This window comes from Eurosta solidaginis, chromosome 1 (genome assembly GCF_040869045.1).
Source record: "Eurosta solidaginis isolate ZX-2024a chromosome 1, ASM4086904v1, whole genome shotgun sequence".
Lineage (NCBI taxonomy): Eukaryota > Metazoa > Arthropoda > Insecta > Diptera > Tephritidae > Eurosta > Eurosta solidaginis.
This window is the reverse complement of record NC_090319.1, coordinates 338545619-338563949: the sequence shown is the minus strand read 5'-3', so window position 1 is coordinate 338563949 and position 18331 is coordinate 338545619. Positions and strand designations below refer to the sequence as shown.

At 35.4% G+C, this 18331-nt stretch overlaps 1 protein-coding gene across 9 annotated transcripts in view; it reads right to left on the bottom strand.

The window, feature by feature from the left end:
* Positions 1-18331, bottom strand: part of LOC137237929 (uncharacterized) — a 636630-nt gene that overhangs the window by 56220 nt on the left and 562079 nt on the right. For 8 of the 9 annotated variants that reach the window (XR_010949057.1, XR_010949056.1, XR_010949055.1 and 5 more), the window contains 5 exons: positions 11038-11215; positions 3423-3449; positions 1436-1647; positions 1113-1326; positions 256-473 (listed from right to left, as the gene is read on the bottom strand). Coding sequence is in view for 6 of the 9 variants with exons in the window: in XM_067762311.1 (XP_067618412.1) it covers positions 256-473; positions 1113-1326; positions 1436-1647; positions 3423-3449; positions 11038-11215 (849 nt within the window). In the remaining 3 variants the exon portion in view is untranslated. The remainder of the gene's footprint in view (positions 1-255; positions 474-1112; positions 1327-1435; positions 1648-3422; positions 3450-11037; positions 11216-18331) is intronic. The other variant, XM_067762314.1, reaches the window with a different exon arrangement.

Below are 18331 nucleotides of genomic sequence, written 5' to 3'. Positions count from 1 at the left end.
TGCTGCTAAAAAGTTCCAGTTTTAATCAGCTGAGCATGAAAATATAGACTTATAATAATAAAAAAAGATGTGCACATATTTGGGATATTATCTAGGCAAATATGCCAGATGTCAACTTTATATCCTAAATATGACAACCAACATTTTTTGTTTGTTTTATTTTTGAAACACTCTAATGTGCAAATGAAAAATGAAAAAGGCTAAAAACTGAAAACTTCAGATTACCGTTTAACCAATATTGATACAATTACTTACGTATAAAATCTAATTTAACAAAACTTTCGCTAAATTCATAAATTCCTTTAAAGCCACGATTTTGAGTATTTGCTGTTCTCGGCAATGTATAAAAATGAACAAAAAGGCTCGATTCGCTTGAATATAAAACTAAATTCCTTTGCTGTCCGCAATATGTACCAATTAATGCTGACGAATTATCGGGACCATCATACACTTTGACATAGTCAAATGGGCAGCTGTTGAGAAAATATTCCAATTAAATTAACTCAACTCAAAGTACAAACATACATATCACACATACATATATGCAGCTCCATAGGAGATTTTGTTTTATAGTAACTTAAAATTTTTGCTTATAAATGTGACCTGGAATCATGAAAGGGACCTATTGTTCGAAAATACCATTCTTCACTTTTTCAGTTATTCTTATAGGAAATTTAACGCTCTTTCCGATGGAACAGACCGTGTTTTCCATCTTTCTTAGTTTTTTCACATATCGCATTTAAAACAAATCGGATCACAAATACGATCACCTATCGGAGATTTTTTTCTTATTATTGCATTGTCATCGGGTTCTGAACTATATTCCGAGTTTCAAGCTTGTAGCTTATCGGAAAGTTACTTAAATTTTAATTACAAAATTCGTTCACAGCGGCCGGCCGCTACACAGAGTCAAGCTAAACAAAAACTTTAAACGCGCTTTTCTCGAAAACTTGTTTTCGCACAATAGGTCCCTTTCATGATTCCATGTCACATATTTCAAAAAGAAAGGAAATTATGTATGATATGATCTCCCATGCATATGCATTTATGTATGCGTCTTTTTTTGTATGTATGTATTTGAATTAGTTTGTCTAGCATTCAGAGGTACTCACTGTGGTCCACCAAAAAATAGGTCAAAATCACGAAATTCTAATCTAACTCTTTGATTTGATTCGCCAAGAAATTGATATGTGCATGACATATCCTTTGGATAGGCACCAGGATAAGTTGGCGATATTAGTGCGCCAGTTTTATTTATACTCATACTAGGCGTGATGGTGTAGGAACAAGGTGAACCCGCTATTGGTATACCAATTTCATATTCAGCTAAGAGTTAGATAGGTAATTAGTAGCAAAATATTTTATGTTTTAAAGTGTGTTTATTTTAGTTTGTGTAACTAATTTAGTTTAAAATTGAAACTTCCGTTGTACTTACATGCATTTATAAATCTATAAGTTCCTTCGAATAAATCGGGTGTTGATACATTTTTATTTGTAAAAAATGAAATGGCTATAGCTCGGTACATGGATATACGTCGTCTTGGCGGTATTGTACCGCAATATCGTCCACCAAATGGTGAATTTATTAGTTCAGCTGGATCTGATGATTGCACTTCGGAATATATGTCCATGTACTCGTGAACACAGCTAAGGGGTTAAAATAAACAATTTTAATAAAAAAATTATATATTTGCAAACTTACTAAAGTAAGGCCGTTTAAATTTCAAATCGCAAGTCCTAAACTAATAAAAAAAAAATACTGGAAATTATCGCGAGACACTACCGAACTGATAATGAAAGCAATCCTCGCAAAATCCAACAATTGCTCGAAGGTGGTCCCTAAATGTTCATGAAATAGTACCAAAAAAACGAACCTATCCACAATGATTCGTATAATCCCTGAAAGAATCTCGAATTCATTCTGCAGACGACCTCGAAATAATGAGCTTGAAAAAGGCTAGAAATAATTGCGAAATGATTAAAAAATGGTCGTTAAGTGACAGATAAATGCTCTTGAAATAGTAATGAAACAATTCCGAAGTGGTTTCGAGAACATCCAAGAACTAATCCCGAAATATTCTCGAAATGGTCGCCTGATTATTCATAAATAGTCTTTTGCTACGGAATTATTTCGAGATGAAAATAGGTAGTACCTAAAAACTAAAAAAATTCATATCTTTTGCATGAAATGTGTACAAATCCCCTCTATTAAACTGGAACGATATAAAAATTGTAAAACAAGGCAGCTTAATTTTTAAAAATATTTTGGGAAAGCCTCCGAAGATTTTTGTTTTTTAATCGTTCTAAAAACAGCTGCTTACTTTTGGGCGATAGCCCAGTTTCTGCTCCTTAAAATATCATTCTTGTTTCATCAAAGAAAAGACCGCTAAAATTACAAAAGATTAAAGAACAAAATGTAAGGAAGGCTAAGTTCGGGTGCCAAATTAAAGCTTGCAAAACTTTTAAATTACCTTCTTTTAAAAAAGAGCGGCGCCACGCCCATTGTTCAAAATTTTACTAATTTTCTATTCTGCGTCATAAGGTCAACCCACCTACCAAGTTTCATCGCTTTATCCGATTTTGTTAATGAACTATAACACTTTTTCTATTTTTCGAAATTTTCGATATCGAAAAAGTGGGCGTGGTTATAGTCCGATTTCGTTCATCTTAAATAGCGATCTGAGATAAGTGCCCAGGAATTTACGCACCAGATTTCATTAAGATACCTCAAAATTTACTCTAGCTATCGTGTTTACGGACAGACGGACGGACCGACGGACGGACATGGCTAAATTAATTTCTTTTTTCGCCCACATCATTTTGATATGTAGAAGTCTATATCTATCTCGATTAGTTTATGCACTTCCGGGGTACCGTTATGCGAACAAAATTAATATACTCTGTGAGCTCTACTCAGCTGAGTATAAAAATAGCATATCAAGATCCATGTTTCAAAAAAATTAGCTAAGGAAGCCTCAGCTGGTGCTTTCCCACATACAACTAAGTCTTCGTATTTCCTCTCTTTGTTGAAACGCGACTTTGTGAAAATTTTCAAAACGTTCAAATAAAAACAGTTAATGCAGTTTTTCAGCCCGGTGTAGTGTCATCTTAAAGGACAGATCCTCTGGCGTTATAGTATTAAGCGCACGTTATAAGTTTATAAAATTCTAACAAAATGACGCGGTATAAAACTTTAAAAGTCCCCTAAACACCCGCCTCCCATCCCCACTTTAAAGTAAGTACAGTTGATTGAAAAGTAAAGGGGAAGTAGGCAAATAAATGCAAATATTTAGGCTGTTCGCGAATAATATGACCATCTATAAAATTTATGTTCAGAGTTAATCAAAATTTCCCACTTAATTTCATATTCATATTCGTCAATTCATTTTAATGAATTTATAAATACAAAATATGATACTTACGCTGGTAATTCACCGACGGCTGACCCGCTGCATAAAAAGAAAAAAATTAAATATTTATTTGCATACTAAAAAGTGAATCACACAATTTAAATATATACATATTTATAAAGTCATGTATATATACACATATATATTTATAGGTGATTAAATGTATGAAATCAACCATATATATATCGGTATTTTTATTATATATATGTACAACACTCATACATTTATATTACCTAGGGTTGATAGAACAGAAGGTTACGAAGCATTTTTTTTTTGTTGTGACGTTGACAGAGAAATCATTGGAAAGTCTCATGTGATAGATCCATCGTACAAGATATGATCCAATAGTAGGTTAGGTTAGGTTGCGAGGGCAGAGCTGGGCACTATGGTACCAGCTCACTACTTAGGCCACCAATGGGCCCATTGTAATACCCTATACGGTCTCAAAGAGGACTCCTACCCAGCCTAAAGCGGGTCAAACCACTTCGTGGAATTAATATATTTTGTTAGAGACTTGTCTTCATAGCTAGAGACCTCAGCAAGGTCATGTAGAAAAGGTTTACCAAGGATGGCCAACCTACACCTACTAAGCGCTGGACAACGACAGAGAAGGTGCTGGACACTCTCCTCTTCTTCTGTACATCTGCAGCTACGACAATAGTCGAAGGTCGATACCCCCATTCTAGCACCATGCGTGCCTATTAAACAATGCCCTGTTAGAACCCTTATCAGGGACGACAGAACTTATTCGTTTACAATTAGAAGCGCTCTTGTGCGCCCCTTGATACCCCTATGATGGCCATGTTAGCCTGGATGTCTCACACGATGATATGGCTGGCCATAGTCCATTTGCCATTCTTATAGTGCTCGTGTTCAACGAAGCCTGAAAGTGGCCATGGGTATACCTACGGAATCATTTCCCGGAAGGATATGGCCGGTGGTGCCTCTTCTGGCCAGCTCGCCTGCTCTGCAGTTGCCTTCAATATCCCTGTGCCCAGGTAACCATATAAGGCTGATACTTAAGTGCTGAGCCATCTCGTTAAGAGATCTGCGGCATTCAGTGAGTCCAGGGCCTTTAATGTGGAATGGCTGTCTGAGAAAATAAACATCTGTCTACCATCCTTAGGCATAGACCCGAGATGATTCACAGCCCTGTGTATTGCCAGCATTTCCACTTGGTAAATACTACAGTGATCTGGTAGGCGAAAAGAGACTCTAGACCCAGATCCGATGAAGAAAAGCCTGCTCCCACCTTCCCGTCAAGCTTAGAACCATCCGTGAATATGTTGATGGCACCCGGTACCGTATGTTGTCTGGTATTCCAGTCTTGTCGCGATGGTATATATATACTATAGTTTTTAACGAAGACGTTCTTTGGCGTGCAGTAGTCAGTGCGTACCGTTATTGGGACTGGGGCGCTCGTGCCCAGGATTGTTGCGCGTCCACTAGATCCATTTGACAACTAGATCCATTTGCCACTAGGTCAAGAGGTGGAAGGTATAGAATTGTGTTGAGTGCTTCAGACGGAGTGGAGCCGAGAGCCTCGGTAATGCAGAGCTCCGAACTCCGTTGTACCTTTTGAAGCATTTTAAGATAGGTAAATCCAATAGTTATTATAAAATCTTATTTCTCGTGCACATAAAAATTAAAAGAAATTTGCCGATAATCGCTTAGTTATCGAAAAGTTCGGGAAAAATAAACAAAATAAATGAGGTTTATCCGAGTTTGTTTGACGATCGAACGGGAGAACTCAATTAGATACTAAGACGTATGTTGTAAAATAATTTCCCACTCTTGGAAAAGACCCCAGCGGGTTAGAATATACCCGCGGCAGGTAGTAAGAGGCGTCTAAAATATCAAATTGATTCAAGGGGTTGTGTAGCGCAACCCTTTCAAGGTGTTGCCAGTGCAATTTATAGCTTCTCGAACCCAATTATCAACCTCACCTACCCGTGGCGAATCCTGTTACTTTAAAAACCGAGGTTCTGGCAAATTCCTTATGGATATAGTGTGTGGGAGGGCGGTGTGGCCTTAAAGGTTTTATGTGTGCTTGTTACCGGAACGTACTGGATCTGCATCCGTCAAGGAACCAGGAAAATCGATAGCACTGCCCAAGGCCTTCGGGGAGTGTCCGTATTGCCACAACAAAAACAACAGGGCTTAAGCCTTGTTTCATTTGCTATATTCGTGGTCATTATATCTAGAGGTCTTTGTTGGATTGTTCAATTTATTTTTTAAGTTTTTTTCTCAGAATATCGCAGTGCTGATGATTTCCTTATAGGCCAACGCACCTGTACAATTTTCTAATTACGCTTAAGAAGTAAGGATTCAAGAGTCGTTCTTGGTGAACTTGAACAAAATTTGGTTTCTAACAGAAATTCTTGCTTATAAAAAGTTAAAAATTTCATACTTATACTTTCGTTTTCCCCCATTGATTCTTATGAAAATTTTTTGTTTCACAAGAAAAAATGATAAGTAAATACGTACATACATAGTAATTGTATGACGTTTTCGGGGCAAAGTGATTTGAGGTGAAATGGTGGCATTGTGGGGGCTATTGGTCTGAAATGTTATTCATGCTATAACTAACGATATCGCCGTGGCCAACTTAACTTTGAATGGAAATCAGAAATAAATTAAACGTTCTGGGCCACAACCTTGTTGAAAAAAAAAATGCTGTGCCGTAAATCTTACAGAAAACTAGATAACACCGTAGTTCTGTTGTAAAACCGTTGCCGTACACTTTAACAGAGTTTGCGCTACGTCATTGCATCGTAATCTTTTATCTATGAACTTCTTTCATATTTCAGAAACAAATGTAATCATAATGGAATGAAGATGTAACGCTTAATCTTATTTTCAGAACTTCATAATTCTATGCAATGGAAATGTTGTGATACGCAAATATTATCCAGCCAGCATTTTTTGAAATTTTTGATCATAAAATATTCAAATATCATACCCCAAGATGATTAAAAACGTTCAAATTTAAAAACATTTTCTGTTCGACAATTAATGTATCGTCGGGAGAAAAATGTACCATAAATGTGATTATTCTTGAATAATCATTTTTGATTCATGTTTCGAAACGCTTTTTATTCATATTTGATATCCTTGTAAAATTGAACTTTAATTGTTTTAGAATAATATTTGACTTCTTCTCACGATCGTTTTCTGATCATATTGGTGAACATATTTCAATCGTTTTGCTTGAGATTTTTAAATCATTTTTGAATACGATTATCATGATTTATTCTTCATATCTCATACAAAATAAGATACTACATGATAACCATACTTCATCAGGGGAAGAAAGCATGCGGAAGTGAGCTATTTGAACCAAAGGTAATTCGTAAATAAACTGGACTGATATACACCTGCGACTACAACATCCAACATCAGTTATTTAATTTAATTTTTAATTTATTTGGATTAAAGTCGACACAGACACAATGCGGTCGACTACTAAGGTATATAAAACATAAAATTAATGTTAGAATTAAAAATATTTAAATTCAACCATACATAGGAAAGAAAGTACAAAATATCAGGCCAGACGTGACAGTATTGAATTATGCAACTCGGAAAACGAACATTCAAAACTGATGCAGTTATACAAGTTGTTGTAGTGCGAACATCAACTTCGCAGTGGATTATTTTTGGCAAAATTTTGCCGGCAAAGTGGTAAATAAAAAGGCACAAAGTGCCTGGACGTTCTACCAGGAACAGCAAAATTGAGTCGACTAACAAGATCAGATGAGTCGATCTCGCCCATAATGAGCTTGTGAATGAACATTACCCCGAGTAAAGTTTTTCGATTTTCTAAAGTTGGCAGATTTATAAGGAGAAGCCTATTTTTATTTGGTGGCAAATGCACACTAGAATCCCAGTTATGACCACGTAGTGCAAATATAATGAATTGCTTCTGTACTGACTCAATACGCTTTATAAAGTTTTGATACCCTGGGCACCAGACACACGAACAATACTCTAAGATTGGTCGTACCAACGATATGTAGAGGGTCTTAGTCAGATACGGATCATTAAACTCCTTAGCCCATCGCTTCACAAAACCGAGTATACCCGTTGCTTTGCTTACCATTGATGAAATATGCGTATTAAAAGTCAGTTTAGGATCAAAAAGAACGCCTAGATCACTTACGACAGATATACGCTCCAAAGGCGTGCTGTTTAACGTATACGATGTCAAACTTGGCTTCACTCGGTGAAATGTCATTAGTTTGCACTTCGAGCAATTCAAAACTAGTAAATTTGCAGTACACCAACATTGAAATGAGTCCTAGTCTGCCTGAAGAAACTCCACACGGGAAGACTCCGAAGGCAAGTATGAGTAACAAAGTTTAACATCATCCGCATACATAAGAGTTCGGGAATGTATGAGAGTTTGTGGTAAGTCATTTATAAACAAGGTAAAAAGTAACGGACCCAAATGACTATCCCGAGGCACACCAGACGTTACATCAAACAACCTAGAAAGGCTGTTTTTAAACAAAACTTGTTGAGTCCGATTCGCGAGATAGCTTTCGAGCCATGCAAGTAAATGCTTCGGAAATCCAAGTAAATCAAGTTTGTAAACTAAAAGCTCATGATTGACAGAGTCAAACGCTTTACTGAAGTCGGTATAGATCACATCCGTTTGCCTATTGTTTAAAAATCCATCCATTATAAAAGAAGTAAACTCTAGCAAGTTGGTAGTAGTTGCTCTACGCGGCACAAACCCATGCTGGCAGGGCGATAATATAGAGCTACACATGTGTTGAAGTTGACATGTAATTATTCGCTCAAATGTTTTGGGAATAGCTGAAAGCTTAGCTATACCTCTATAGTTCTCGATACTAGACCTACTACCTTTTTTGTGTAAAGGTATAATAAATGATTTCTTCCAAATCAATGGAAAAGTGGCAGATTCCACAGATAATTGGAATAATTTATGTAGCGGCTCAGATAAGTTAACTGCACAGTATTTGAGTACACAACTAGGAACACCATCTGGACCCGGAGAAAAAATCGGTTTCAAACCGAGAAGGCTCTGAAGAACAGTATTCTTATCAATTACTGGATTAGGAATGCAATTAAAACTTTCCAAGTTGTAGGAGTGTTGACCGGGTTGAAAACATTTAGATGAGTAGGTCGACCTGAAGAATTCTGCAAATAATTCCGCAATATCATTATCAGAACTAGCATTCTTGCAACCAAAAGAAAAAGTAGCTGGAAAACCAGATGTTTTCCTCTTGGAATTATCAAAACTGTAAAACCTTTTCGGATTGTTGAAAAATTGAAATTTACAACTGCTTAAGTACAACTTATAACATTGTTGGTTTAGACAATGAAAGTTGCAACGAGCAACCGAATATTTAGAAAAATCGGCAGACGATCCTGATCTCTTGAAACGTTTATAAAGCCTAGATTTAACATTATTGAGTCTAATAAGTTGTCTTGTGAACCAAGGTGGTTTACTTGTTCCAGCACTAACACATCGAAGGGGGACACAGCTTTCAAAGAAGCCATCAAGAATACCGTAAAATAATGAAGTCGCTGAGTCGACGTCATTACTCGAATAAAGATCTGACCAGTCATGAATACCAATCAATTCGTTGAGTTTTATGAAGTCCGCCTTATAAAAACATCTTGAGCGCGTTCGAGATTTTAATTTTGTAAAGCACAGCTCCATAGGAGGCTGAACAATATCAATTGCTATTTCAAGCGTAGGATGTAAGGGATCTTCTGGAAAAGATAAAGGAGAAATACGATTGAGAGCAATACCCACTAATTCATCCACAAATACCAGGTCAAGAATCTTGTTTTTACAATTTAAAACATTGTTGATCTGTACGAGAGATGTATCTAAAATATTCTTTACGAAATCATGCTGACAGGTGGGAGTCAAAGTGTTTGAGTCGCTCAAGCTAATCCAATTTACCGAGGGTAAGTTGAAATCACCAAGAACGACTAAGCGATCTTTGTCTCGCAACTGAGAGCACAAGTTTCGAGTAGCTAAATTATGGCAATTGTAAACATACATATCCGACCGGGGCGGAATATATGAGCAACAAATATATAAGTTAAAACATCGCACTGAAATCTTTACTGCTATAAACTCAATATCAAATGCGTTGTCCGTCAACAGCAACTCGGATGAAAGGCTTGAGTCCACAGCAATAAGAACACCGCCTGCTCTAGATATACGATCATGTCGGTAAACGACGTAGTTACTTGAAAAAAGCTCAGCGTTAAAATTGTCAGGTTTTAACCAGGTCTCGGTGAAAGCAACAACCTGCGCTGTAAAAGCGAAACTGTTAGAAAAAAAGGTATTTAATTTAGATCGTAAACCACGAACATTTTGGTAATGAACGACTATAGAGAGTGAGTCGGTGACTACTTTTTTGCTGTACCCGTGGTGAAGGTAATAGAGTTTTTTGGCACTATATTGGTACAATGCACCACAGAATGCTCCGGCCAAAAAGAACTGTCAGGAACACTATCAACATAAAGGTGTGGCACAGTTATTTTAAAAGGTGAAATTTCCCTTTCATATTTAAAGTTAAATTTGAAAACTTCAACACTAGAATTATTAATATTAAGTTTAGAGCATATATAATTTGAAATATCGTCGACAGTCAATGAAGCATGCAACCGAGAAACAAAAATTGCTCTGCGAGGCGGAACGGCAGTCACCTCCCTAGGACCAACAGGTTGCACCACGGAAATTGTCGAAGCAGAAATAGATGTTGATGCAGATGCAGAAGTTGAGGTAGATGCAGGTGATGAGCCCACTGTCGAAGCAGAAATTGATGTAGATGCAGCTGACGAACCCAACTGTGGTTATGATCGTCAATATCTTAAAAAACGATAAGGTACGGGATGTTGAAGCCATATTCAGGTATGTCAAGAGAGTTTCACCTCCCTGGGGTTCAAAAGCTCACAACCTTTTTATTTTCCAACCATTATGTATTTTCTGGGAAGCCGAAGATGGAGAAATGATTGGGGACATCTTTATTTACAATATCTTTTGTGTAAATAAAAAAAATTTTATATATTTTTTCTAACTTCATGATTGAGAAAATGTGTGCACGTGAAAAAAATAAGATTTTCAATGAAAAGCAAAATTTTAACAAGTACAAAATTTATTGTTCAGTCAGCTGATTGAAAAATGATTATATATTATTGATCACCTAAAGAAAACAGTATTCAGTTTTTGATCATCAAAAGTATTCATATTTATTTTTGTTTTTTTTTTTGTATTTTATGAAATATTAAAATTTAATCATCAAAGGACTTCAAAAATTATTCCAAAAAGTGATCGAAAAATGATTTTCAGTTTTTTATCATCAAAAGTATTCATATTTGATTATTTCTTTTGTTCAATTGTATGATAACCCATTATTTAGTCAGAAAGAGTAATCAAATTGTATTGATATGTAGGCAAATTCAAAATTTAATCACCAAAATGCTGAGTGGGTATAAACTTGTTAATTTATGCATCCACATATATAACATACATTTTTTTTTTTTTAATTTAGCGACACAACCCTCATTCCATTCATTTTTACAAATATTTTCACAATTAAATTGTATATAACCACATATGTATATATTTATAACTTACTCTGGTGGACTTCCTCTTAAATTAAATGATGTAAATAGTACTTCGACACGTTGTCCGGGTCCTGCTAGGAAAGTGTACAAGCATTGACGTGAGTGATTTTTGTGGTTGTGTAAAAGCGGTGCGGTGAATGTGCCATTTTGTGGGCCACCAATGCGCGAAACGAATGTCTGGTCGCATTCTGTTTGAATAAAATAAAAATAAAAGATGAATTTATATATACAAGTAGAGCTAAAAAGATGAACATGTAAATTTTGATGAATATTTTCATACAAATAAAGCTGTAAAATATAGGTATACATATATATTTGTGTATGTACGTGTACTAGTATGATTTTTTCTAGTATACTTATTGCAAACTGTAATACCATAAACAAAATTATCACATGTACATTTTGGTACTAATTCGAGGGTATTAAGATGTGTCGCACAGTGATTAGAGTGCAGATTTTAGTACACGGAGTCTTCCAAGGTAATATGAGCTTGAACCCATGTACAGCATGCTTCAAGCCAAACCTCACCTACCCGTGGCGATTCCTGTTTCTTTAACAGCCAAACTCTAGCGACCCAAAGTTCCTTATGGATCTCGGGGGTGGAAGGGCGGGATGGCCTTGAAAGTGTCACGTGGTCATACTAACACCAACAATAGCATACAATTATTATTTTCCCCTTAAAATAAGGACACATTGGTTTATTCCATAAAACAGGGACTCGTCGCTTTTTCCATAAGAAGAAGACCTACCCAATTATTCAATTGAAAGTGGACACATTGTGCTATTCAGTTACGGGGGAGGCAAGATGCACGTGCATATCAACATACATATATACATATATTGAGCTAAGTGCCACCTTAGTACATGCGTAAAAGATTAACGGACATTTATCAAATTTTAAAGGGAAAAGAGCTGTATCGTCTATTCATGGACCTTTTTGGGAGTAGTTCGGCATCATTTCGTGAACATTTCGGTATGACTTAAGAATCTTGACTTGAGATATCCACTTAAGCACAACGAAGATATCCGCCACCTTTAAACACAATCGTTTAATCTAGATAAGCACAAGGAGGCCACAAACTTAATCCACACTGAGTCGGGCATTACTTTTGCCAGGTCACGTCTGCTGAGCTCTTTTACCAATATTCGTTATACAACAGTTGCAGAAGGGGAAAGCAGAATACTAACGGATGCATAAGTGCCTCTGTCCCAACTTCGTTCTAGATATTGAACAGGTGAAACTCTTACTTATCCAAAATCAGCCCGACTAGTCTCCAAATGACACCAACCAATTTTTCGATTTTAGTTTGGAACCATCGTCTCTAACAGCAGCATAACTATGGTCCAACCCTGATCATAGTTTCCTTGGAATGCAATTGGAAGTTTTTGATGATAACATGTGCGAAGCTTTCTGTCGCTTTTTTCGCAGGAAGTAAAAAAGAAATATACAGCAATGTATTGTATCAACATATAGCACCTTTATGATGCTTTCGGGAAAAATAAGAAAATGGGGTTATGAAAGAGGTAGCGGGGTCGAGTTATGTCTCCTTGGGTACGAAAGCTAAAACTTTATATTGTGGCGAATATTAGCATTTTCGATACTTCAATGAAACAGAAAACAGCCACACATACATGTACACAGCGGTAAACAGCGCATATTACTCACACATATACACGCATATACATAGAAGACAGAAACGAGAAATAAATAAGCAGCTATTAGAAACAAAAACGAGAAATAAATAAGCGAGTGCTCCAGGCGGCTGTTCGCGAGAATTCTATGGCCTTGGAAGAATACTCGTAGACAACAGTATAGTAAGTATGTACTTGGACTCTTAAAAATATTCGAATAATTCGATTAATCGAATATTCGATTCTAAATTTTTGTAGGTGTATTAATCGAATTTCGCTATTCGAATAACTGATTTATTTAGATTATTCGAATAACTGCATTTCAACGATTATTTGATTTTTTAAAAACGATATTCGATTTTGTATGTAGCGTTCATACAAAAAATTACGTATACGCAGTGTATGTACCAAATTTTTCTTCTTTGTTGAATTTTTGTTAATTTGATCGAGTAGCAGATATTGAAATCTTGGAATGAAAAATGTTGTCCCCTAATAAAATTTTTCAAACTTTCCAATTCAGGTAGTAAAAACATAAGTAATCAAACAAAACTTTCGGAAAAAGTAAATATTTTGGTTAGAAAGTCAAAAAATGGTCAAAAATTAAATTTTATTACGGTTTTTGTGAACCAATTTGTGGTCAGCGCAAATATCTTTAGCTTTAAATATAAAGGAGATGTTCATGCTTTTCCAACGTGTCATAACTGATCTTTCGCCGATGAAAAGTCTACTCGAGATGTGGTGAGTGACAATCGGCTGACCTTAGAGCTTTTAGAACCGATTTCTTGAAACAGTTCTAAGAAACTCAAAAAAAATGTCTGATATTTGTATACCACTTGGCTCCAGGAATACGTGAGCAAAGTATTTGAGTGCCATGTTGGGTATCTCTGTTCAAAGCATATTTTTAATTAAGCCTTCCTGAGGAGGACGCGAATATGCGTCGAAACGCTTAGAAGAGAAAATGAACGACTGATTTATTTCAAAAAAATCGGCCGAAAAGTTCAATAATTCAATAATTAACTTATTATATTAAATTTAAATCTTCCTAATTAATCGCAAAAATACAGACGGTTTTTATGAATACATACTTGAGTGACAAGGAACCTAATATAACATACTACCAATGCATTGTTTCAGAGATATGTATATCACCGCTGCTTTCGTGATTACTTTCTCAGTCTATCTCGATAATTTCGGGGATATTACGGACTATTTTTGGAATTTTTACAGTATTAAATATTAAGAGCCTTTAAATACAAGACATATTCAGCATTATTTATGAATTTAATTTCGATATTATATCTAACAATTTTTAAAATTTTGAAAAACTTCAGTTCCGCCAATCCTTAAATCTTTCTAGAAAAAGTTCTGACCTACCATAAAATAATAAGGAAGAAAGACACTTCAGTGCAGCAATCATACTGCATGTTTGAAGAAGTAAGTAGTGTAGGTAAACTTTTAAAGGCGTTTGACAAAGCAGCTGCTGTATTATATGGGAGATAAATGACCTGAAAGTACCGTGAAATAGTCCCCAAGATTATCACAAAATTACCACAAATTGATCCCGAAATCATTCTAAAGTAAATCTCAAATAACACCGAGGTAGTCTTGAAATAGTCCCAAATATTATCAGAAGAAGACCACAAACTGACCTCAAAATGGTTTTGAAAGAACAGTGAAATAGTCTTCAAATTATCCCGACAGTCCCTACAACCATCCCGATATAACTCCCAAAATGTTTCCGAACTGACCACGAAATAATCTATAAAAACTTTTGGGAGTAACCAAAATGATTCCGAAATAGCTACGGAAATCAACACCCTACCTATCTAACCGCTCTGTTACAACAATCTTGGCTATTGTTTTCTGTGATCTGAACACGGCGTAGCTTGTAAACGGTTCAAGATCATTACTATCTCTTGTTTGCAAGGCTGGACTTCATAATCTATTCACATTCACATGCGAATAAGTCGAATATTCGATAAATCGAACATCACGATCCCAGTACGCGAGTAATTTAAATATGAAGTATTACTACCATAGTAGTGTTATAAATAAAGAACGTTTTGCTGTAATGAATAAAAGAGTCACCTATTCGACAGTTCACTGACTCGAATGATAACAAAAGCTGTAGAATAATCAAGAATTTCCTAAAACCGATACAATATACATAGCACTCTGAAAAAAGCGTCTGCGCTGAACGAGTTTTCGGGAAATTATAGTGGTTAAACTGTTGCAAAATTGTTTTTATAAATTTGTATCATCATTGTTTATATTTTAAGGCGTTCTTCTTCGGTATTAGAAACACCCACTTATGCTTGAAAAGAGTAGATATTTCCATTAATGGTAGCTAAAGATTTATTCTGTCATTTGTCCCATTTCAATTTTAATACACAATTGAAAAGCTGAAATAATATTCATTGCAAATGAAATCTTAAATCAGTAAAAGTATGCCATTTTATTGTAAACTTATGCATGCACATTTGAATTTCTATAAAAAAAACAAAATTTAAAAACTTCTCAACACACATTTAGTACAGATAGTTAGGACATACAAATGCATATGTACATATATGTATACAGCAATGTATTTTCTAGTGGATAACTACAAAAAAATAAACCACAATAGGCTGATTGTCAATTGAGTCTTATCACAATGCTTTTTCAACAAATGGCATTCAAAACGAACAAACGAACGTAAAAAGAAACGACATTAATGTGGCAAACGAACTGAAAAGCAACACAACCTACTTGGGGTTTTTGTTGGTCTCGGCAGAGTTTCCAAGTAAGCCACAACGGGTATCCATGGATGTGCCACAGGATTTGGGCCGCCGCTTGATCTCAATTCAGAAGCAGCCTCAAAATTGTACGCCACTGCCGAGATAGACAAAAAGCAAATACAATAATACAAATGGTTATATTGTACGTAATACAAAGATAAGTGAACTACTAGTACTTAATATAGTTAAATAGTTTTGTATCTTTCGTTAAAGTGTAAGTTGTAGCGAATACAGATTTTCTAATGATGATTGGATATTAAGGCAACTTGTTCAAACTCGCTATTGTCTTGCAATGCTCGTAAGGTATACCAATTTTTCTGGTAACGAGGCTGTTGCACGCATGAATGAGTTACCTTATATGATTTGGGTTGTATTCAGACATGCAAGTAAAGTTTCTTAAAATATTTGCTGTTAAAAAATAACGGAAAATATCTTTAGTAACTCTTAAATAGAGTTTAATCTGGAATACTTTTGATGGACTTTAGTTTTTAATGCTAGTTTAAACATGAGCTTATGTTGACTTTATACACTTTGCCAGCCTTAACAGCGGTAAAATTCTCTGTGTATAACAAAGGTGGCAAAATAAACTATGCTTAGCTTTAGCTGCAGTTTAAACTCACACTAAGTATGTAAGGACGGGACTGTCTTCTGCTGTGACGAATACTTCATACCATAGATCAATGGAGCTGAACAAAATTGGTATGTACTTTGTGCGAGGATACAAAGTTTCACGTGTCTTGTGGTCTGCCTGAGATAGCTGTGATCATGAATCACTTATCTGAACAATATATGTATGACGTATACTTACTTAGTATTTGATGAAATTTGAAGCGTCTAGCCGTTGAAAGGGGGCAGATATTACTAAAAGTTTCTCAACTGAACAATCGGTTGTATAGGATAAATGCTATAAGTATATAAAATCGATCTCTAAGATTTTTTGAGACAACAATATATTCTTTATATGTAAGCATTTTCAAAAATTTGAAGCTTATAGCTGTTTAAATGTTGTGGAAATTGCGAAAAGTTTCTTATCTGTACAATGGGTTGTATGGGATATATACGACTGATCTCTATGATTTTTTCAGACAACATAGAGTATATGCTATATACGTAAGCATGTGGTGAAATATGAAGCTTCTAGCTTGCGATACATTTTTGAGAGACTTTAAATACAGCTATAAATTTAATACCCAATACGTAGCTGAGATAGCAAAGTCTTTGCATTAAATATGGGGCTAAATCCGATAAGCGCCGTCCTGGTCGAAATATTTAAAAATTTCTTACCACCCCTTCTTTTTATAGTAATGGTCAAAAATATATTCAGTACAAATTGAAATGTGATAAGTCTATTATCAGATAAGCTCAATATTTCACTCAACAAAAATATTAATCTTTCAAAACAATATTCGACCCCTAAAGCATGACAGACCACTCAATAAATTTATAATTCTTTCTGCCCTAATTATCTACATACATATATAATCTTTACTTAAAACGAAATACTTTTTGGATTGTCCCTTACAAACAATCCATATCTACACATTCATCAATGCGTTATGTAAAGATTCATGAATATGAAAATGTTGTGCGTTCAGTTGATTCCTCTTCGATATTGGTAATAAACCCAATAAATATGTACATTGTTATGTTAATAGGAAAATGCAAATATGTACATGATAGCAATAAATTCTCATGAATAAGTAAATGGAATATCAATGCCTTCACGAAACAGCGCACAGGCTGTGTACCAGCGTGGAAGGAAAACTGATTGCAAGATATACCTAAATACCAACAAACATATTTTAACCGAGGTGTATGGATTTTTTAAACTCGTTGGTAAATCAAAGATGAGCAAAATGATTTAGTAGCTAATACATAATTCAAAACATAATAAAAATTAATAAGTTTAAAAGCTATAAAAAGATTATAAATAAATAAATACAAAGCGCGATATAACTACGAAGAAAATTTAGAACGCGCTTCTCTTACAATTTGCGCCATGCTCCTTTTAATTTTTCCTACAAATTGGCGGGAAAAGATCTAGATGTTTATGTCGACGTGTTACCAAATCACTACCAACGGGCGACCGCTTAGAAAAACTTTTTTCTAATTGAAAAAACGTGTTTCTAAATTTTTGAGATATCTTTGCCTGGGATATGAATCTAGGAACTTTGATTTGGAAGCCGGAGCACGTTACCACCACACCACTGCGGAAATATATTAGTGAAATGTAATGTACATAGCGACGCGAAATATAGCTTCAGATTGACTGAGTAGTGTCAAAATATTTGAAAATCCTCTTTCCTTCTTAAGATTATTTGGAAATTATGCAAAAATGGTACCGATATGGTCTCGAAGCTACCCCAAATAGCCTTGATACTCCGCCAAAATTATCTCTTAAATATTTTGTAATTCACTAACTATGACCTTAAGCAAAAAACAAATTAACCCCCGAATCGCCAGATGGGCACTAGAATTGGAAAACTTTGACTATTCTATACACCATAGGAGCGGAACTAGTTTTGGGCACGTAGATGCCCTCAGCAGGAGCCCATTGTCAGGAACAGAATGCGAGTGCATCAACACCCATACTATAAAACCTGAGTCGTTGCCCAACTATAAAGGTAATAGTGATTATAAAAGCGAAAATAAACAAATTGCTGTCGTAGATTTGGACGATATAGACATTCAGATCCAGATCGCGCAGAATAGGGACGAGAAGCTCAAAGAACTTATGAATAAGTTAGAGAAGGGTGTGGTTGCGGGATAGGAACTCGTAGACGGATTGATATGTCGTAAGCTGAACGAGAAAGTTATGCTTTGCGTTCCTACAGAAATGCAGATAAACGTAATTTGTACCATACATGAAAAAATAGGTCACTTAGGTACAGAAAA